This window comes from Glycine soja, chromosome 19, assembly GCF_004193775.1.
Source record: "Glycine soja cultivar W05 chromosome 19, ASM419377v2, whole genome shotgun sequence".
NCBI classification, from domain to species: domain Eukaryota; kingdom Viridiplantae; phylum Streptophyta; class Magnoliopsida; order Fabales; family Fabaceae; genus Glycine; species Glycine soja.
In genome coordinates this window covers 37,088,643-37,111,123 of record NC_041020.1, presented here as the reverse complement: position 1 = coordinate 37,111,123, position 22,481 = coordinate 37,088,643, and the positions used below count along the sequence as shown (strand labels likewise).

Genomic DNA, 22,481 nt, shown 5'->3' with positions numbered 1-22,481 from the left:
TTTTTTAGTTGATGTTGATCAATGATTTTTTTGGCTGACGTTGACTAGATTTTTTCTACTGACATCAGTCATGACTAACTTTTGAGTAAACACCTGTTAGGATTTTTCAGCCGACGTCAGCTAGATTTTTCTAGCTCACATCAGTCAAAGCTATGTTGGATCGAGTGGCCTCAGAATAATTAAGAAGGGGGGGTTGAATTAATTATTCCTAAACCTTTACTAATTAAAAATTTACTTTTCTAAGGCTTTTACTATGTTGTTAAGTGAATAAAGAGTAGAAGAGAAACTTAACCAAAAGTAAAAGCGGAAATTAAAATGAACAGCTGAAAGTAAAAGAGTAGGGAAGAAGGAGACAAACACACAAGAGTTTTTATACTGGTTCGACAACAACCCGTGCCTACATCCAGTCCCCAAGCGACCTGCGGTCCTTGAGATTTCTTTCAACCTTGTAAAAATCCTTTTACAAGCAAAGATCCACAAGGGATGTACCCTCCCTTGTTCTCTTTGAACCTAGTGGATGTACCATTCACTAGAACTGATCCACGAGAGATGTACTCTCTCTTGTTCTCAGTCAACAACCCAAGTAGATCTACCCTCTACTTGTACCACAAAGGATGTACCCTCCAATGTGTTAAGACAAAGATCTCAGGCGGATAAACCTTTGATACTTTGTGAATGGGGATACAAAAGAATTCTCAGGCGGTTAGTCCTTTGAATACTTTTGTATAAGGGAAAGGGAAGAATCAAAAGAATTATCAGACTGTGTCGTTTTGAATTCTTTGACAAGGGAGAAGGGAGACACAAAAGAATTCAGGCGGTTAGTCATTTGTTCTTTTGGAAAAGGGAGCAGAGAGACACAAAAAGAATTTAGGCGGTTAGTCCTTGGCGAATTCTTTTTGGCAAAGGGAGAAGAGAATGAAAAGATGAATAGCACAAGTTTTCAAGGTTTAGAAAACCAGAAACCTTCAGAAAGCTTTTGGTACAAAGAAGAAGAAGAAGTTCAAAGAGATTCAAGGCTTGTAAAGGATTGAATGAATAAGTGTTCCAGATGCTTGAAATGCAAAACAAAGCCTTGCTTTTATAGACTCTTCATGTCTGGTCAAGACAATCATTTAGAAGAGTTATAACTTTTAGAAAAACTTAAAACCAATTTGAAAAAGTCAAAAACCTTTTGAAGAGTTACATCTTTTGATTTATTCAGAAACAGTCATTGGTAATCGATTACCAAATCAGTGTAATCGATTACACAAAGCTTTTATGTGAAATGATGTGACTCTTCACATTTGAATTTGAATTTCAATGTTCAAAGGCACTGGTAATCGATTACCAAAACATTGTAATCGATTACAACTTTTTGAAATTAATTGGAACGTTGTAAATTCAATTTGAAAACTTTTTCAAAAACAATTTTGCTACTGGTAATCGATTACAACAATCTGGTAATCGATTACCAGAGAGTAAAAACTCTTTGGTAAACATGTTTTGAAAAAAATCATGTGCTACTCAATTTTTGAGAAAAATTTTTTATACTTATCTTGATTAAGTCTTCTCTTGATTCTTGAATCTTGAGTCTTGAATCTTGATCTTGATTTTTGAGATCTTGAACCTTGAATCTTGATTCTTGACTCTTAACTTTCTTCTTGAGTCTTGAATTCTTCTTGATTCTTATCTTGAACTCTCGAATTGTTTTTGATTCACTTGAGTTGTTCTTTGATTGATCTTTGAGCTTTTTGTCATCACCTTTGTCATCATCTTTTGTTATCATCGTTGTTATCATCAAAACACCTTTGAATCACCTTTGATTCGCCATGAAGCTTTGCTTTTACAAGCTATTTTTTAGCCAATATCGACTAGGGTTATTTTTTAGCCAATGTTAACTAGGGTGTTCTGGCTGATGTCAACTAGATTTTCTTAGCCGACGTCTGTTATTTTGCTGACATCGACTAGGTTTTCTGGTTGATATCAATCAGAGCTATTTCTTAACCACATTAGTTAGGTTTTTTGGTTGATGTTGGCTAGAGTTTTTTTGCTAACACCAGCTAGGCATTTTTGACCGACATCGGGCATGACTATTTTTAGTCGACATCGACTAGGTTCTTACAGTCGACATCCACTTAAGTTTTTTCGGTCGACATCGGCCAAAGCTATTTTTTAGCCAACATCAGTCAAGGTTATTTTATAGTCGATGTTGGGTAGGTTTTTTGTTCGACATTGGTCAGACTATTTTTTAGCCAACTTCAACCAGGGATTTTTTAGTCAATGTTGACCAATGATGTTTTTCGGCCAACATCGGGTAGGTTCTATTAGTCGACATCGACCAAACTATTTTTTAGCCGAGATTGGGTAGATTTTTTTGTCAACGCTTGTTAGGATTTTTTAGGCCGACGTTAGCTAAAAATAGTTTCGGTCAACGTCGTTCGAAAAAATCCTAGCCGGTGTCAGTCAAACAAACTCTAGCCGACGTTGGTAAAAAAAACCCAGCCAACATCAGCTGAAAAATAGACTCAACCAACGTTAGCCAAAAAATAGCCCCGACTGACGTCAGTTGACAAATATTCCTGACATAATTTGACAAAAAATCCTTATTTGATGTCGACCGAAAAATAGCCTTGGTTGATGTTAGTTTAAAAACATCACTGGTTGTAGTCGGACAAAACAATCCTAGTTAAAATTATCAGTATTTATAAATTATTAAAAATTGAAAAATATTTTTTAATTAATATTTCAAAATTAAATTGTGTTTATTTTCTATAAAGTTTAATATTAAAATTTCATCTATTTAAAATATAAAATTAAAATTTTGCATATGGAGGAAATTGAATTGTCCTATCCAAACAAAAAGAATTTAAAATGGAAGAAATTTGAATTGATTTATCCAAACAAAACATTTGAAAAATAAAGGAAATTAAAATCAAAGTAATTCAAATTTTATGCATTTCAAATTCCCTGAAAATCTGAAATTCCTTATCCAAACACAAGGTTAGGAAATTCAATGCCAAAATAGCTTTAGACAATAATGTTTTTATGATACTCAATAAAATCTAATAGTCTATCAAAATTTAATATACATTTGATATTATCAAAACCATCAAATTTTTGAGGGATTAAGTATGGTTCATATCTTTGGTTCTAACATCTTCTAAAACAAATTTTATCCATTGTTCTCAACTTTTATAAACAAAAGCTCAACCTCATAAAAACCATCAAACTCATAACAACACATAAACAACATATAATTGTTTCACCATATTCATTAATTACTCTTTATTCAAACCCTTAAAAAATTTAATTTTTCTTGTATTTTAATTAAATTACTTATCATATATAGTGAAAAACATAGTGTTACAACATGTTAGCTATTACACTATCATCCAGTGCTACATAAACAAAATCAATCAAAAATTTAATAAAAGACTAATGGATGAATCAGAATTACACAATTACAATATTTGAAGAACCAACTTTGTGCAATTAAAATATCAATTAAAATATAAGAAACTAAAATTACACCATCATAGAGGATTAAAAGTGTAATTAATAATAATAACCAAATAATATACACTTATATTATAAAATTGAGTTAGTATTTTTAAACGTGAGAGCATCTCTTATTGTATATAATGTATACATTGAAAATTTTCAAAATTTTATTTTTATTTAATATAATATTTAATTATTTTTTAAATTTCCCTTTTTACCTCAAATTAAATTATTTTTCAATTTTTAAAAATGTATTCTTTACTTCTTTTTTGTTTCAAAAAATGTTTTATCTTTCTTTATTCTTTATCATCTAAATCCATATTATTGATTTTTACAAATTTACTAAATTGAATATTGGTATTTTTTTTTGCTGAATATAGGTATTTAATTTATAAGTTCAATTTTTAAAAAAATTTAACTTAAAATTAAACTACCCCTTACTTGACATAGTTACTACTAGTAGAGTTTGTAGTTAAGTAAAAGGAGTTGTTAACTGCAATGCAAGCAAGAGTACGTTATTGAATGGGTATGATTCAAGGCAAAAAAAGATATATTTAATCAATTTTTTCCTTTTTGTACAAGATATTTAATTGAATATTTTAAAAAATAATTTTTATCCAAAGGCCGCAGCAACCCGCAACCCGCAACCACATCCAAAAAAAAAAAAAAAAAAACCTTCAACGACATTACAGCGTTCCATCCGAAACCTTCAAACGACGGTCAAAAACACCATCCATCCATGCCATTCTGAAACGCTTTTTGTTTCGCTTGAACGACCGTCGTTTCGTTCCGAAATGGGGACTCTAACGAGTTGCAGCTTCATGCCTCTGAACTCGGAGTTCCGCTCCAACCCGGTTCGCCGCGCCTTCAGGGAGAGGATTCAGTGCCATAAGCTCACGCGCTTGAGGGGCGCCTCCTCCTGCTTCTTCTCACGCGCGCGAGTACCCAAATGGGGCAAGTCGAAGCTCTCCAATTTTGATAGCCTTAGGTGTTTTGCTACTAATAATGACAACAACAGTGACGACGGCGACAAGGACAGTAACAACGTTGGTGCCGCCGGAGAGGAAAGTGGTGGCGACGATTCGAAATCCAACGTTACGACGACGATGCCCGAAGAAGAGAGAGGATTCACTTCGCAGAAATCGACGCCTCCTTCCACTTCTCAGAGGGTGAGTCATTATTTGCAAAAAGAAACAAAAAAGATTTGATTTTTGAATTCATTGCTAGGATTAGTTGAAGATAGCTATTAGTTTATTTATGTTTACGTAACTTCAGTAAACCATTATTTGCAAAGAATATGATTTTTGAATTTATTGCTAGGATTAGTTGAAGATAGCCGTTAGTTTATTATGTTTACGTAGCTTCAATTTAATTTAATTTATTTACTGTAGAATTATGTAACCCCTAAAGTTTGTTTTAAAAATGATTTTTTTAATGAATATGTGGATAAAACCCAGTGACAAATGTGGATTAAGTAGCCACTTTAGTTCACAATTCAAAAATAAGACTTCACTTTAGTCCTTTCTCGAGGGGAGTTTTTGAAAGGACAAAACTTAGATGTAGTTCTTCAATTAGAATTGGAATTTCATCTCAGTAGTTCGCACAATGTAAGTTTGCATTAAAGGTCAACAAAGATTATCAAGGGAAAACTTCAACTATGATTAGAGAATAAAACCAAAAGCAGTAATTTTAAATACATGGACTGATTTGAAGTTGATGGGAGAGTTTGAGTGCTGCAATTTCTATTTAGTAACATATATTCTGTTGCATTTTATGCATGTGAATTATCGGTTGTGATTATTTTTTTTTGCATGTGAATTATCGGTTGTGATTATTGATTGTCATGTTTGCATCATTTTACTTCTTCAGTCGTCTTTGTCATCGCTTGGACCAGCATACAACACTTTTCAAGTTGATTCTTTCAAACTTATTGAGCTCCTTGGGCCTGAGAAGGTTGATCCTGCTGATGTAAAGCTGATTAAGGATAAGCTTTTTGGGTATTCGACCTTCTGGGTGACGAAAGAGGAGCCTTTTGGAGACTTGGGAGAAGGCATTCTTTTCATTGGGAATTTAAGGGGGAAGAGAGAGGATGTTTTTGCCAAACTCCAGAATCAGCTAGTTGAAGTCACGGGTGATAAGTACAACCTTTTTATGGTGGAGGAACCCAATGCGGACAGTCCTGATCCACGCGGTGGGCCACGTGTGAGCTTTGGTTTGCTGCGGAAGGAGGTTTCTGAGCCGGGGCCGATGACGCTTTGGCAATATGTCATTGCATTGCTGTTATTTCTCCTAACTATTGGTTCCTCAGTGGAGCTAGGAATTGCATCTCAGGTAGGCTAGTGATTGACAGCCTTTGCACATCAGATGGTGATTGATAAATGTTTGTGAGCAACACTGTTTCTATAGTCTCTCTCTCTCTAAATGTCAATAATTGTATTGTTGTCTCGCTGTCTTCTGTCATTATTCGATATTTTGTTGATGCCATGCTTTTTGGTTAATCAGATCAACAGACTTCCTCCAGAAGTTGTGAAATATTTCACAGATCCGGATGCTGTTGAAGCTCCAGATATGGAGCTGCTATTTCCATTTGTTGACTCGGCTTTACCTTTAGCATATGGTGTCTTGGGGGTTCTTCTGTTTCATGTAAGCATTTCATTTTTTTTGGCATTTTTTTAACATAATTGTAATAAAATTGAACTTTCTTTCTTTCTTTATCTTCTGCATTACAACAAATTGTAGTGAGTTTTATTCGGTGAATTGTCTGGGATTCTGGTCTTTTGCTTTTATTAGACTTAGTTTCTTCATTATAGAAGTGAGGGATCTGAATGATCAAAATAAACTTACTACTTTTTAAACTATTGGCTTCATCAAGTAAACTTTATGTTGGTGGCTTATAAGCAGAGGTGCTGTGGTGAAGATGACACCTATGATAATGGATTATAAGCAAATTAATACCCTATAATTTTTAGTTTCTATTCTCTCCTTTTCTCTTCCTTTACCTAAACTCTAATTTCCACAATACTGTTATGCAATCAGTCATAAGAATCTATCTATCAATCTAGTATTGCTGCCAACTATGATGATTGACTTACTTTTGGCAATGTATGACAGCAGCCAGAAGTTTCAGTTAGTTTGCAGATTCATATAATCCACTTTTATACATATATTTGCTGTCAAGTGTTGTACAAGTAGGAATACCTGCAATGTGTGCTGTGTTGAAGGTTACTTATTTATTTTCTATGTGACTATGCTCAATGGCCCAATGCATTATTTGTTTAATTTTCTCTCTATGTATTTGTACTAAATTCCATAAATTGCCCTTATTGTTTCTTTGTATATGTTCTACCTGATGGATATGACTATATGCAGGAGGTTGGACACTTTCTATCAGCATTTCCTAAACAAGTAAAATTAAGCATACCTTTCTTCATTCCAAACATTACACTTGGCAGCTTTGGTGCTATTACACAGGTGAGATTATCTAATTTTTCTTACCAGTCACTTATGTATTGAATTTGTGACTACTGGTTGAAGCTATTATAATAACATGCTTATAGTATTTGGGATTATATTTGCTCGATCTTTTGCAGAGATTTACAAGTATCTCATTTATTCAGATCATGTAAATATAATGCATCCATTTACCATTCACATAGTCATCAATAGTATCTTTTAACTGTGTATCTATTCTATTCTATTGCTACTAAATATGACAAATGCTATGACATTGTAGTTTAAATCCATCCTTCCTGATAGAAGTACACAAGTAGACATATCACTTGCGGGTCCCTTTGCTGGTGCTGTATTATCATTTTCGATGTTTGCTGTTGGCCTTCTTCTCTCATCAAATCCAGATATAACAGGAGATTTGGTGCAAGTACCTAGCTTGTTGTTTCAAGGTTCCTTGCTTCTTGGATTGATCAGTAGAGCAACCCTTGGTTATGCGTATGTTCCCTTCTTTCCTCAATTTTTTAATGGATTAAGAATATAATCTGCTAATCATAGGTCCAGTGCTTGTGATTTTCTGTCATTTAGTTAATATACACTATTTGGATGAATAAAATGGATCATTACATTTAGGGCATTTTCCAAACCAAGCTGTTTCTAAGTGTTTGACATGACTTGATTGTAGTCCATGGTTTTAGGTAGTGTTTGGCCTGGTATTTTAGAGCTTAAAAGCTATTTAAGGTTAAGTTTTAATAAGAGCTTTAAATTTAAATATAAAATGGATTGTTAATTTTATAGAAGTTACTTTTAAGTTGAAATTTGTTGGCTAGTGCATCCGTATTAAATAAATGCTCTGTTTGGATATATTTCTAATAGACACTTATAGGAGAAGAAAATAAGAAGGTAAAATGAATTAAACTTATTCCATAATTAGCTCATGCATAAGTTGATTTACAGAACCTTTCTTAGCTTCTCCAAAAGTTGATTTTAAGTTTTAACCTGTATGAAAGTTAATTTTAACTTGTGGAAGAAGCTTAATTCATTTTACTTTTTTGTTTCCTTCTTCTATAAATGTTTCTTGAGAAATTTTATCCAAATAGGCCCAAAGAAGGAAAAGGAGAAGTAGAAGCCAAAAGCTCCAAAACTAGTTTTTTTTAATAAAAACTCTTTTTTTCAAACTTTTCTTTATTAAAGAAGCTACTTTTTTAGAAGCTCTTTTTCTGAAAACTTTGTTTAGCCCAACTTTTCCTTTTCAAAAGAGAAACCCAAAATAAGTTGGGCCAAACACTACCTTAGTATGTATATTGGAATTGATGCTTATGTATGTATGTATATTTTTTAATCTGATTGCTATTTGCTAATGTCAATGTGCAGAGCAATGCATGCTGAAACAGTTCCAATTCACCCTCTTGTGATTGCAGGCTGGTAATTCAACTTTTCCTCCTGTAATCTAATTTACTTTCAATGACAAATCAAATCAATTTAAGAAATTTGTGGTTCCAAACAGACTCTTCTTGATCATTCATTTTCCATAACATGCCTGCCTTTTTATTTATTTATTATGATTTTTCAGGTGTGGCTTAACCATACAAGCTTTTAACATGCTTCCAGTGGGGTGCCTTGATGGTGGAAGAGCAGTGCAGGTATCCTGTTTCACCTTTTAAGCTTTAGCTGGTGAAATATACATTGCTTACTATATTTTTCATTTCTTAGTTATTTGGGACAATATTTGAGTCAAAGGGAAAATATTGTCTGTCTATTTTCAATTTTAAACTAAAATCTTCTCAGCATTCATCAATTCCAATTACTGTAATAGGACAAAGCAACATAAATGCAATGATCATTTAGGGCCTTAGCTTCAATCAAGAACAATGTTTTGAAGTGAGAACATTTTGAAATTGTTGTAGATGCCATTCTTAGGAGTTAAAGCTCCGTTTATCTCCCTTTCTTATCTTGCTAACAATTTATAGATATATGACCAAAAACACACAATTAATTAGTTAACAACCTTGCTTGCTAGATTTGTTTCTGTTTTAAATTATGACTTGGGACATTGTGTCATGTGTTTTAATTTTTTTTATATCATTACAGCTCCTAATTCTAATATCAATTATCAATTTGTTTATTTTCTGACTGTTATCAATTCAGTCAATGGGTTAAAAGACTCAACCCTTTCTAAGTTGGGAGGATGAGATTAATTAAGAACATGAGGCTTATTGAATGACTTGTCTGGGAAGCGAAATGAGGAGTCAGAAAATAAGAGGACAGTCCATTTTTTTCTGACATTGGCACAAAAAAACAAAGTTAGGCTTCAATATATATTTGGTGCCTCTTGATGTCATGACCTATTACGAACACATTGGAAGGTGGTGAATATTTTAAGATATCTTTATAGATCGTGAAAATCACAACTTGTGTTGGCCATTATGGTATTAAGGGTTAGGGTGTCTAAAGTGGTTTTGGAACCACTGAGCTGATTTTTGATAGGTAACCATTCCAGGGCTAACAGTGGGGCATTTGTCATAAATAGGGGATATAGAAGGGACCTAATTATTTGTATTTTTTCCTTTCTGGGGAACATGCTGAATATTAAAAGGGAGGACATTGTTATGACATGGCTTTCCCCATTTCAGATTGTAATGAGTAAAGTAGGGACATAGTTTTAACAGGAAATGCTTGAAATGAGGAACTAGGATGGCATATTAGTCAGATTTTTTTGTAGGGATCCAGGGACCCTTTTACATGCACTTGAATAATAACATATACATTATTATGGTAGTTTGGTAAAAGGAAGTCTTTGGAGAATAAAACTCTCTATGTAAGATTCATGCCATGACTCATTGATTATTAATGATGATTGATGATTGTTTTGTACATTTTGGTTTGTCTCCTTTGTCCCTAGGGGTTGCCTAAGTTTAAAACTTGAACCGGCTTTTCTTCGTATTTCATATGTACTTTTTATGATTTGTGATAATGATCTGATGTTACAAGGTGATATTATATTGAGTTTAGGTATAAAATTTACAACCTATGACATGGACATGTGTAATTTTTTATTGGAGGATGTGAGTTTGTACTCTTTGGTTTACCTTTATGAGTCTCCAGGGGTCACACAAGTTCAAAATTCAAACGAGCTTTAATTCATATTTCATATCTATTTTTTATGACATAATAATGATTTGATGTTAAAAGGTGATATTATATTGAGCATAGGTATAAAATTTACAACCTATGACATGGAGATATATATAATTTTTTATTGTAAGATGTGAATATATGGACTCCACGCACATGAATATTCTCATTCATATGATTAGGCATCTTAATGTTTCTAGCATGTAAAAACCATCACCCTTTTCTAATTATTCTAAATTATCTAATATGATGGGATGAGCGTTATAATTAAGGTCCTTAGTGCTGTAAAAAGAATATGCTAATTCTGTTACATGTTTTTGCAGGGTGCTTTTGGAAAAAATGCGCTAGTGGGCTTTGGTTTAACAACGTATACATTGCTTGGATTAGGAGTGGTATATCTGAATTAAACAAAGCATATATATAGTTGTTCAATAACATTGTTAAAGTTCAACCATTATATAATTTAGTTTCAGAGTTATCATGTGTATTTATTATCAGTCTTTTGTTCATATTCCTATTTACTAACACTCTCCCTAGTCCTTTCCTAAAAGAAAATAGGGCATACTTGCACTAATAAAAAAGTTGGAGTCCCTAGTTCCTCATTGTTTAGTCATTTCTTGATTTATTATAGTAATTTATTCTTTTCCCTTTTTATTAAAGTTGCATTTTTTTTACTCTTTTCAACAGCTTGGTGGACCTCTTTCACTTCCTTGGGGACTTTATGTTTTGTTATGTCAGGTATACAAATACTTGTCTTGAATTTGAAAGGAAATGATGAAGTTAATTGTTTTTGCAATTATTTCTGAAGAGTGTTTTTTCTTCTTTTTTACCCCTCTTTGCTCAGAGGGCACCAGAGAAACCATGCTTAAATGATGTGACAGAGGTTGGAACATGGAGAAAGGCACTTGTGGCAATTGCTATTTTTCTTGTTGTCTTGACTCTTGTTCCTGTTGGGGATGAGCTTGCAGAGGAACTGGGTATAGGTCTTGTAACTGCATTTTGATGTTTATTTATGTGTACACTAAGGCCAATTTTAATTAAAATTGAGTAGTGAAATATATAGGTAATATCGTTACCAAAGAAGCCCAATTCAATTACAATTTATAATTACAATTTATATGCGATCCCTCGTAATAAAACCTTCCTTTACTTTTATTGGGCAAAAAGTACCGTCCAAAAGAAATAATTTTTGGGCGAAAAACGTAAAACTAGGGGTGGGTAAGCGGGCCGGTCTGTCCCGCGTAAGGCCCGTCCGCATAAGCCCGCATTGGTAGCAGACCGGTTCAATCTGCCTCGCTTCTTACACGGATCAAATAAATTGATCCGTTCCCGTCCCGCGGACCCCGCGGGTCAAATGGACCGATCCGCGGGCCTAGCTTTAAAAGAATTTTAATTTTAATAAAAATATAATACAATCAAATTAAATTCGATACAAATGTAAATAAAATTTCAATAATTAGTCAATTACATCAATAAAATAAATAATGTCTTAACAAAAGAAAATCCAAGCAATAAATCTAAAATATGAAATTTAAACATCTCCACCAACAAATGATTTCATATTTGAAGTAGTTTGAGTCTTCTTCATCTCCATATCTTCATCTTCTTTTCCTAAAACTCAAAATAATAATAAATATTAGAATAAAATCAAGTTAAGTGATTAAAAGACAATAATTATTACATATTATTTATCATGCATATCAAATACTAGTAACCAATTTTTAGTATATATTGTCAACAAGAAGCCTAGTTCGATATTTGTTAAGCACACGTGAGGAGAAAAAATGTTCTTAGCCTGTTACAACTACTAAATATGATATGAGCTATTTTTTTATAATAAAAATATATTGAAATATCTTTAAAAATATTTATTTAACAATTATTTTTGGCTTAAATGATAAGAATTGATATTTTTATTATTTATGACTTTCAAATATGAAAATGATAGATTAAAAGAGAAAAAGATCGAAAAAATATCAAAAAAGAAGATTTTTAGCAGGTTATCCCTTATTTTTTTTATCTTAATCTTTTATTTTTCTTATCTTATCCTTTTTTATCTTTATCATCTTTTAATTTAAATCTTTTATTTTTATTTTTATATCTTTATCTTATCTAATATATTTCTTTATCTTTTATTTAAAAAAAGTTTAAAGTGAAAAAGAGTAAATCAAACAAATTAAAGGGCTGCGGGCAACCAGCGGACCCCGCGGGCCAAACCCGTATAGTCCGCGGGTTAAGCGAGGCAAACCAAAAAATATGACATAACCATGAACCGTTTTAAAAAATTAGTCTGTAACCCGTGCGGACCGCGGGCCCCACGGGTCAGTCTATGGACCTGGACCCGTTTACCCACCTCTACGTAAAACATCCAATTTTATCCTTTGCTTTGAAAAGAAGATTGAAAATTATCTTTTTTAATTTTTTTGAAAACTACCATGTCCATCTTATTAGGGAAATTGTAGTTTAGTTTGCATAAGGTCGTTTTATGGTGGCCTCTTCTTGCTGTAGTGAACTAGCATGTCTCGATATCATTGGAGTACCCAAAAAAAAGTAATACCATTTGGCATAGTATTGCTCTTGCTTTTGGATAATCATTGGAGTTTAAAAGGTAATCTTTCAAATTTCGGAAAAAGAAATGTTTTTTTAGCTGGAATAAATGATCTTAAGCACAAAATTCAATTAATTGACAATGTATTCTTAACATGATTGAATATTTTATACTATAAGCAATTCTAATTAAACTGGTATATTTATATGTGTCCTTTAAAAGTATTTTTACTTTTTTTATGCAAGCAAAGATTAATTCTCTTAAATTATTTTTAGAATATAATTTCTAAACACATTAATTGCTTTTTTAAAAACCTGATTGCTTCTTGAGTCTCGTCAAAATTCAAATAAGAAATAAAATTAGAATGTGAGCATTTCATCAACGTGGCCATTTTTAATATTGTGATATTGTTATTAATTACTAATAATTTCTTAAAAAATATTTAAATTAAATTTAGAACTAAAGATTTTTAAAATGATAGATTGAATTGTTTAGTTGATACTGAAAGATTCATGACTTAATTGCAATTTTTTATGCTTAACTTTTTCATGAATTTTATTATTCAAATTTTTTATTTCTGTGTATTTTATTATTGTGCTGACAACAAAAAGATGTGGTTTTATTTTTTTTTCTTTAATTTTTTTTTGACATGTCAATGACGATAAAATGTGTAAAATTAAAAATTTGGATAATAAAATTTACATTAAAAAAGTGAGTGATAAAATTCATAAAATAATTGAAGTTGAATAGTGAAATATGCAATTAAGCTAAGATTCATTCATATCTTAATTTGAAAACAATAAATATGCAAAATAAAAATAAAATATATTATCTCAATAATTTTTTATCTTAATATTTTTATCACAAAAAATAATTAAAAATTAAATTTTATTTTAATAAATTTTATCACAATAAATTAAAGATTATAAAAAGATACATGACATTTTATAATTAAAATAAATTAACATTTTCTGATTTAGTTAACAATTTTAATGATTATCATATCATTTTTTCTCTCTCTCTGTATATACCACTCCACAATTCGAACCCTTTCTCTCGTTCAAATCGACAACACTTGTCCTTTTCTCAAACATTCTTTCAAATAGGTGGTGAACACGTGAAAGCTGGATTCTTTCAAGGCATCTTCGAATGCTGACCCCAGCCCCAGAGTGTGCTTCTTCGTTCACAACACTTCACTCATTAACTTTTCATTCTCCGATACGCCACTCGCTTCATATGCAAGCACAGCCTGAATCCTCTATAGATCGAAACTGTTAAGGTTTGTGCTTCTGTTGTTCAGTTTTTGATAATTGTTGCTGTCTATTTTGGTACTGTGCTTCTGTTATTTGGGATTGTGTTTCTGATTTGTGCTTCTGTTGTTCAGTTTTTGAGAATTATTGTTTTGGGTTTAGTTGTTGTGATTGCTTGTGTGGTTTTATGTTTCTTTTGACTTTTTTTTTTACCCGTCAATAGTTACTAATTGATCCTATTTTCTTTGTGATGCTTTGGAAGTTTCGACAAACTCGACACAAGGACACCATCAACATCTTGAAGAGCTCGCTGTGTTGTTCGTTCCTTTTGGCCCCTTCAACGAAATTGTACTAATCTAAGATTTGCGATTTTTTGTTCAAATTAAAATGTCCATGGAAGCTCAACAGATTCTTTCCAGATTCTGTCCAAAACCATCTTCAGTGCCATCTATTCCAATTGTGAAACAACAATTCTCTCCAAAGTTCCCTCTTTTACCTTCTTCATCGTTGTATACTTCTAGTCAATCTCAGAATCTCAATGTTCCCAGTGGAGCTTCCCATCCTATCAGCATTGTGCACAAAGAAGTGTGTTCTAGTTCTTGGAAGAGGATATGGTGCAGCAGCAGCAGCAGCAGCAGCAGCAGCAGCACTGCAGAACCAAAGGAGGGCCATGAGGTGAGGGCTCAGATCACCGTGCGAAGGAAAAAGCTAGCAGTTTTCGTTTCTGGTGGAGGATCCAACTTCAGAGCAATTCATGAGGCCTCCAAAAGGGGATCACTTCATGGAGATGTTCTTGTGTTGGTCACAAATAAAAGTGGTAATGCTCTATCTTACTACCCGTTTACTTTCATGTTTGCCCTTTTCTGTCATCATTTTGCTTAGCTAAATTCTTGCTTAGTTGATATTAGTCACTGGATTAAGATTGCATGCCTTCAAGGATCATATTTACTATTCTCATGGCTAGAAGAAGCAAGCTTCTTTGTGTGACATGAGATGTTTGGACTATGTTTTGATTTACCTTTTTATTTTGAGCCTTTGTCTACTAAAAGTTCCTTTGTTCTGTCTTTCTTTTATATTAATACCAGATTGTGGAGGTGCGGAGTATGCAAGAAATAATGGTATCCCAGTTATACTGTACCATATATCAAAGGATGAATCTAATCCAAGTGACCTTGTTGATACACTAAGGTCAGATGCTTCCTTCATTTTCTGCAATTGTATTTAACTTTACGTGGTTACATTATTAACATATAATCCATTTTTTAATCAGGAAATTTGAGGTTGATTTTATTCTTTTAGCTGGATACCTCAAACTTATACCAGTGGAATTGATCCGAGCTTACAAAAGATCTATATTCAACATTCATCCATCACTTCTTCCAGCTTTTGGAGGCAAGGGATTCTATGGCATGAAAGTGCACAAAGCAGTAATTGCTTCTGGAGCAAGGTTTACTTCTATTGAAATATCTGAAGCATGTTTTTTCAGTGAAACATTGTTGTAGTTGGTTCTTGATTAGTAATCAGTGTTTTATTTTTCTATGTTGGTTAGGTTTTCAGGTCCTACCATTCATTTTGTTGATGAACACTATGATACAGGGCGTATCCTTGCACAGCGTGTTGTCCCTGTGCTTGCCAATGATACTGTAGAAGAGCTGGCTGCAAGGGTTCTCAAAGAGGTAATACAGACTATATCTTTAATCAGCTTCAAAAAATGGTGGCATTTTAAACTATTGAATAATTTTAATCCTGAATGAAATTCAACAAATATATTTGTGATATGAAGCATTCGTGAACCTTGACATCTTTGCAAAAGGCTAGCAACCTGACAGACTGTCAAGATGGATTGAATTGATTACTGTTTATTTTTATTTCCAAATTTAGGAGCACCAATTATATGTGGAGGTGGTGGAGGCTTTATGCGAAGAACGTGTGGTTTGGAGGCAAGATGGTGTTCCTCTCATCCAAAGCAAAGAAAACCCCAATGAGTTTCGCTGATTATCATTTATATGGTATTATATTAACTATTAAACTTCTTTGAATGTCGTAAAAATATTTGTATATTCCACTTCATCTTTTTATTATGATGAAGCCTTGCATCTGATAGGACTTTTGTTTCTGTTGTAGGGGATTTTGGTTGGAGATTTTGCATATGAAATTTTTGCATTCACCCCAAATACAGTTAATGAATTGTAATTATTAGGTAATTTCTGGTGCACTCATGATGTCACATATCCAAGAATGTTATAACCAGGAAGTCACAAACTTTTCTCTTGATCTGTTCTGCACAAACTGTTAATATGCTCTCAGTGGATTTTAAAATCTGGTCACTGATCATATTTTGGAGTCTTTCATTCCCCTCACAAGATTCCATTAACGTATCATGATTGCGCTCCATAATAAAGAAATTATCTACTGTACTATTTGGATAAGAATTTTGATGTGCCGTTAGACATTTTATCCTAATTTATAATCACTGAGTCTGTCGAGTATAAAGCAAATGGAACTGTCTCTGAATGCCAAAGCTTCTCTGCTATGCTCCTGTCCTTTGCTACCCATTTATTTACAAGTATTTTCGTACTACTTTAATTAAACTGATTCATAATGTGGAAGGTTGTCATTCAAGGTTATTTTTTCATTTTCTTAAAAACAAAATGCTAAATAAGACTATTAAATCCGAGTACAAAGAGCCAAGGTAAACGTTAACTCGTCTAAATTGTAACTTGTAAGTGATCATAGGAAGATGGTTTGGTAATGTGAAAATGTTAATAGTAGCCTATAATAATCAGAGGCACAAGAAAACTAAGAATAACCGAATGAAAAATCTAAAAGGGATTTAGATCTAAATAGTTTTTTTCCCTTTAAAATTGGTAAAGTTCAGTTTTTGTAAAAAAAATTGTACGTTTCCTATCTTTGTAAAATTGAAATGTTCTCCACAAAACAACTAATAAATTTTACACTTTACCACTAAATCAGACATTGCAAACAATTTTATAGCCTTGGAAAATGAAATAGAGTCTAAGATACTACCGACTTTGGAATATCTTGGCAAAATTAGTCCCATGAATTTGTGTTGTTGGTTTTGGCAAGGAGAGACATGCATTTTAAAGTGTAGATTGAGATGCGACACGCTGTTTCTCGTGGTTTAAACTGCTAGAAATTGGTTCAATACAGTTTAAATGGTTCGTTAAACACTTTCTGGTGGTTTATAACTGCCGATATGAGTCGCATTACTGAATGCACGTGTTGGATCCCTACAAATTTTTTTTCTTGTTTTTAGTTTTGTAAAATTGAAATATGTGTTGTTTGGCTTAGAGCTAGGCTTGGTTAACTGAAACCTAGTTCCTGCAAATATATTTCAATTTTACAAAGACAGAAAACATACACTTTTTTTCTTAGGGGCATAAACCGAACATACACTTTTCGGATTCGAACCCATGACCAACAGATCATCAAGGCACAACTTTACCGCTGCATCAGGGCTCGTCCTCAACTTTGTTAATTTTATAAGAATAAAAAATATATATTAACCAATTTTTATTTATCAGCAATTTTTCATGTCATTTTATGCAAATTTGTATGCCTTCATTGTCGTTGAGCTTGTATGCTCTTAAACATATAAGGGAGTATTCTTATATTATTATTCTAATTCTAATGATTTCGACGAACAATTCTGGAAACTTTTATTTTATCTCTTCAACAAGTTTAGTAATGAGCATAACTGCCCTATTGTTCCAATGGAGAGAACCACCATACCTTCTTCGATTCAATGATGGATCTAATTTTAAAAACCTTGGTTGTGGAGTCTATGGAAGGATAGAAATACTTGTTTGTGGGAGAAGACAAATGACTCCTAATTTGAGCAGGTGGTTGTGTGTGCAAAGGAAGTTTTGTCCCAGCTGTGTACAGCAACGAAGTGCGGGAGTCATTGTCATTTTGGTGTGAAGCGGAAGCCACCTCAAAACGGGTACGTGAAATGTAATGTTTATGCAGCCTTCTTTGTTGACGAGGGGTCCATGGGCATGGGTTTTTGTGGGTTGTTGCTAGACGCATCCAGCTCAATTGTTGGTACACCTAACACAATAAAATATAGATCAAATATGTGATTTTTGTGTTATTATTATGACGTTCTAGTCAACTAACTGATAATAAATGCGCATGTAATATATATTAAATGTGCATTTAAATTTAGATAATAATTTTGAGACAATTAATTTTGATCTAATAATTAATATGTTAAAATATATGAATTTTTATGAAACTTATGATTTTTATTTAAAATGTATATATATAAAAAAATGCATTATTAGATCAAAATTAATTATAATAAAGTCAAAAAATATATCAGTAAATTTATGTTAATAAACTTATGATTTTTATTTACAATTTATATATGTAAACAAATTAATTATTAGATCAAAATTAATTATTACAAAATATATTATCTAAATTTAGATGCACATTTAAATATATATTAAAATTTTTAGTGTTACATATAACGGTATTATTTATTTTACAACATAATTAACTTATTAATTCAGTTTATTAAATCCATATCAGTTTTACTGAATAACAAAATGAGAATCACGCTGTTGTGTTCTATGTACCAGCAATTATGCTTGATGCCGATAGCAACAGCCGTTTTTGTGTTAGGGACGTAAATGGGCGCTTTGTCTGCGCTAGGACAGAAACCAGGAACTTTATCCCAGTTGTGCATGAAGGGGAAGCTATCGCCCTCGCGGGTGCTTTAGAGTGGCTTAAGAATAAATGCCCCCACAACGTTGAAATTGAAGTGAACTGCCAAAGAATATCGAATAGTGTCAATAAGGAGCATATAGATAGCTCCGGGTTTGGAGAAATAATAAGGCATGGTAAATCCTTGTTGAAATCCTCACTGCATTACAAAGTTTGCTTCACTCCAAGGCAAACAAATCTAATAGCTCACTTATTAGCTCGGGCTTCTAGAAGTTACACTAGCTTTCAAGATTTTGAGACACATCCTACTTGTATTATTGACTAGTATTTGAAGGGGGTAATAAAGTCTCTTTGTTTCAAAAAAAGAAAAAACTAACAGTATAACAACCATCTTACATATCGAATACATTAATTATTTACTATTTAATCAATTATACATACTAATAATTTTTAAACTAAAAAGTCCATGGAGTCTTATATATTATATCATAGTCTGTTGATATATTAAAGCTTATCTTACTCTTTTCTTATATATTATATCATAGTCTGTTGTCATATTCTATCATATCTTAACTTCTAATTTGTCTGATTACATTATATATTGTTATAAATTATTATTATTATTATTATTAACAGAAATACAGGCGCAGCTTTTGTGTGTCTGCACATTTTATTTTTCTAACATTTTATAGCGTTAAAGTTTTTGCATTATAATAATTTCTCCTATGTACATTGATGTGCATATTTTAATTTAATATGTTTTCAGAATAGATGTTTATGTATAAATATTTTTTTTACTAATTATGACTCTTTGTTTATTATGGTAACATGGTATGTCAACATATGATCTTTTGTTTATTATCTCAGATTTTACAAAAAATAAAAAAAAAAGAGTTAATAATTTCAAATGCATTTTTGTTCTAATCATGTTTTTTTCTTCTTTTCTGGGTACGGGTGCTTTCATCTTTTAGTACAGGAACAATTTCTTTATTTAACCAACCGCTCGTTGATGTTTTTAAATTCATCTTATATTTCTTCATATGTTTCTTTTTTATTTCTTATTGTATTACATGTTGGATTTATTAATTTTTCTTTTTCTCTTTCTATTTATATTTTTACTTTGAAGGTCTATATAATTTTAATTATGTGAAATTTTTGTCTATTACAAAGCAAGATAAGTTGATGAAAAAAAATAACAGAGAGAAAATGTACAAGAAATATAAAAATAAGTCTAAAAAAAACAAGAGTGTGCAGACATCTTTGCAATTGAAATCGCAAAAATTGGACCTTGGCCTTAAGCTTTGTATTCAAATCAGATAAAATAACACATAGGATACAATCTTATGTGGTAACTTTATACAAATTAAATACAATTAGAATAAGTTTCACCCTATATATATATATATATATATATAAAAGAATCTTTCACCTTGCATGTAGTTGGTAATGGAAAATGACTATCTTACATGTCAAGGCTGCAAATTCAAATGTAACTTACCAAAGTCAATTACTAATGAATCCTTTTGCCTGTCTTTTACAAATTTGTCTAAGTGCATGCAATATATATAGTCGCTGTTAAGAAAAAGAAATGAACTTTTAATAACAGGAATAATCTTCACTTGCATCATCATCTGAGTTACTTCTAAATGATTCTAACTGTGTCTAATTAAGAAGGTTTAGATGCCTGCAACTCTGCAAGAATATTAACAAATTTATAGATTCATGTGATACACGTATGTCTAGAGAAATACGAATGAAAATGAGTGAAATATTATTAAACTATATGCTGATCTTGGAAAATAAAGTTTCTTGCATATTTGCTCTTAAAACCTTGTAGTTATTCTTCATAGGACTGAAGCCTGAAGCAAAATACAAAAGTGACAAATAATGAAAGAAACATGTAGTTTGAAACAAAGTTATACCAATCATACAAACATCAAGAATTGAAAACAACACGTACAATGGAAAACCCTTTAAACTGACACTATTATGCAGCAGATTTTTATCAACAGCCCCAAGACAAATAAAGGTGCATTTGCTTGGACAGATACTCATTCTATCCATCCCTCACTGTAGTCAGTTTGTAATGTGACTTCCTAATTCACTTGCATCTCATGAATATGGAAAATGGACTTTCCACTTGATTTTGGGTTTCCCTTAAAAGCTAACATCCTAAATGGCTTTACTTCTGAATTCAAACTCAATTTATCAGCCATATCTGTCAGTACACTTCCTCTCATTAACAATGAAATATAGGGGGAACACACATAAAAGATATAGCCTAAATAGTCAATAGAGATGACTTCTCTAAAGAAAAAAAATTAACCGTACAAAGGAAGAGTGTGTAGTTACCATGGGAATAGATATACAAAATAAATAAATAGCCCACACCTAAATTTAAGACATGATTCCTTACCTCAGTCATGGTGGTGTTCACTGAATTTTCAGACAAGGTTGGGCTTCCAATTGGATTTCAGCGTTCTCTGCCATGCCTAAATTGATAAGATAGAGAGAAAGCAATTCACAACATAGGAATTTATAATTAGTACACAGGATTTCCCTACAACTAACCCAGAATTAAAATCATGAATTAGAATGAGCCTAACCGAAAAATAATCTAGAAATCTTGATGCAAACATGTACAAATCAAGATTGAACGTATATGGGTGCCATTTTATTTTAAAATTTTAAGAATCAAGTTGTCTAAATATTAACCAGTAAGCAATGCATTTTAATGGAAGAACTCAGTGCAAACAAAATAAGAATGCATTTTCACTCAATAGAGACATGAGTGTTATCATTTGCAAAAGAAAGTTGTTTACCATATGCTTTCAAACTTCTATACACTCAAGACTCAAGTGCCTTCCTATAAGTGTCCCACTGAAAGTCCAAGGGGTAAATATGTGTGTGTGAGAGAGATAAAAAGGCAAATTAGAAAAAAAATTAACTGATTTATATAGAAGGCAAAAACGGAATGATGAATTGAGGATAACTATATTAGAATGAATTGTTGATACCGTTAGATCTTTGTACAATCGTTCCCCATCATCATCATCATCTGATTTTTGGACTCTTCCTTATTTTGTGCTCTATCACTTTAGCTACTTTGTCAACACTGAACTGACACCATTTCTCCATTGTTCCTCTTCTTCTTCATCTTCTGCAACTAAAATGGACCAAGGGTTAATAACTAACTATATATGTTGTTACCTGTTAGGAGTGGACTCCTCCATATTACATATCAAAAAAAATAAAGAACATGGTTTGAGAGTTATAAAAACAAAGGAAAATGTAATCATTCTCAGAACACAAAATAATGAAAATGATATGAAGGAGAAAGAAGAACAAAAGATGAGAATGAGGGAGAAGAAGTGGGAGGGAGGGGGGTGTGGTTTGCGGTTACACCAAGTTGTGTGTTGTTCAATTTCAAATTTCAAAAGGTTTTTTTTTTTTTTTTTAAAACCGTGTAGTTCCTCTCTGGCAGTTGAAGGATAAAATTTAAAAATAATATGTAATATCCATTTGTAATATTATTGGAGAACAAATACATATTAAAGGATAAAATAGAGAAAAAAATGTGTATACAAAATGAATGAGTGTATTCGCATGAAGTATTGTTATAAATTATTATTGTCTTGCATAATTAGTTTATATATATATATATATATATATATATATATATATATATATCCAATGATGTGCTTAGAAATTTTAGGACCTAAGGAAAAACTTTTATAAATACTTAATCTAATATTAATAATTAATTTTTATATTAATCTTTTAATTTTTTAGTTACAAAACCATTTATTAATATTTTATATAATCAATTATAAATCTAATATTTCATTCTCAATAAACTAGATGGCTAGTCCATTTAATCTAGCACAATATCATTCATCTCAGATAAAATTTATCTCTCTCTATATATA

The 22,481-nt window shown here is 31.9% G+C and overlaps 2 protein-coding genes and 1 long non-coding RNA gene across 3 annotated transcripts; 2 read left to right on the top strand and 1 right to left on the bottom strand.

Moving 5' to 3' along the window:
* Positions 1-4,129: 4,129 nt before the first annotated feature.
* LOC114399968 (probable zinc metalloprotease EGY1, chloroplastic) lies at positions 4,130-11,215 on the top strand. Its single transcript, XM_028362196.1, has 10 exons — positions 4,130-4,649; positions 5,350-5,811; positions 5,983-6,123; positions 6,850-6,951; positions 7,214-7,425; positions 8,302-8,352; positions 8,501-8,570; positions 10,386-10,454; positions 10,750-10,800; positions 10,907-11,215. The coding sequence occupies exons 1-10, from the start codon at positions 4,275-4,277 to the stop codon at positions 11,063-11,065; spliced, it is 1,692 nt and encodes a 563-aa protein (XP_028217997.1). The 5' UTR covers positions 4,130-4,274; the 3' UTR covers positions 11,066-11,215.
* A 1,379-nt stretch (positions 11,216-12,594) lies between these two features.
* On the top strand, positions 12,595-16,393 carry LOC114399970 (phosphoribosylglycinamide formyltransferase, chloroplastic-like). Its single transcript, XM_028362197.1, has 8 exons — positions 12,595-12,670; positions 13,717-13,889; positions 14,123-14,677; positions 14,946-15,048; positions 15,131-15,307; positions 15,410-15,536; positions 15,742-15,869; positions 15,985-16,393. Exons 3-7 carry the CDS (start codon positions 14,248-14,250, stop codon positions 15,853-15,855), a joined length of 951 nt encoding a protein of 316 aa, XP_028217998.1. The 5' UTR covers positions 12,595-12,670; positions 13,717-13,889; positions 14,123-14,247; the 3' UTR covers positions 15,856-15,869; positions 15,985-16,393.
* Positions 16,394-20,233: 3,840 nt separating this feature from the next.
* Positions 20,234-21,877, bottom strand: LOC114398351. The gene is made up of 3 exons (XR_003663585.1): positions 21,570-21,877; positions 21,375-21,432; positions 20,234-21,044 (listed from the first exon to the last, which is right to left on the bottom strand). It is a non-coding gene; the product is annotated as an uncharacterized LOC114398351 (long non-coding RNA).
* Between the last annotated feature and the right edge of the window lie 604 nt (positions 21,878-22,481).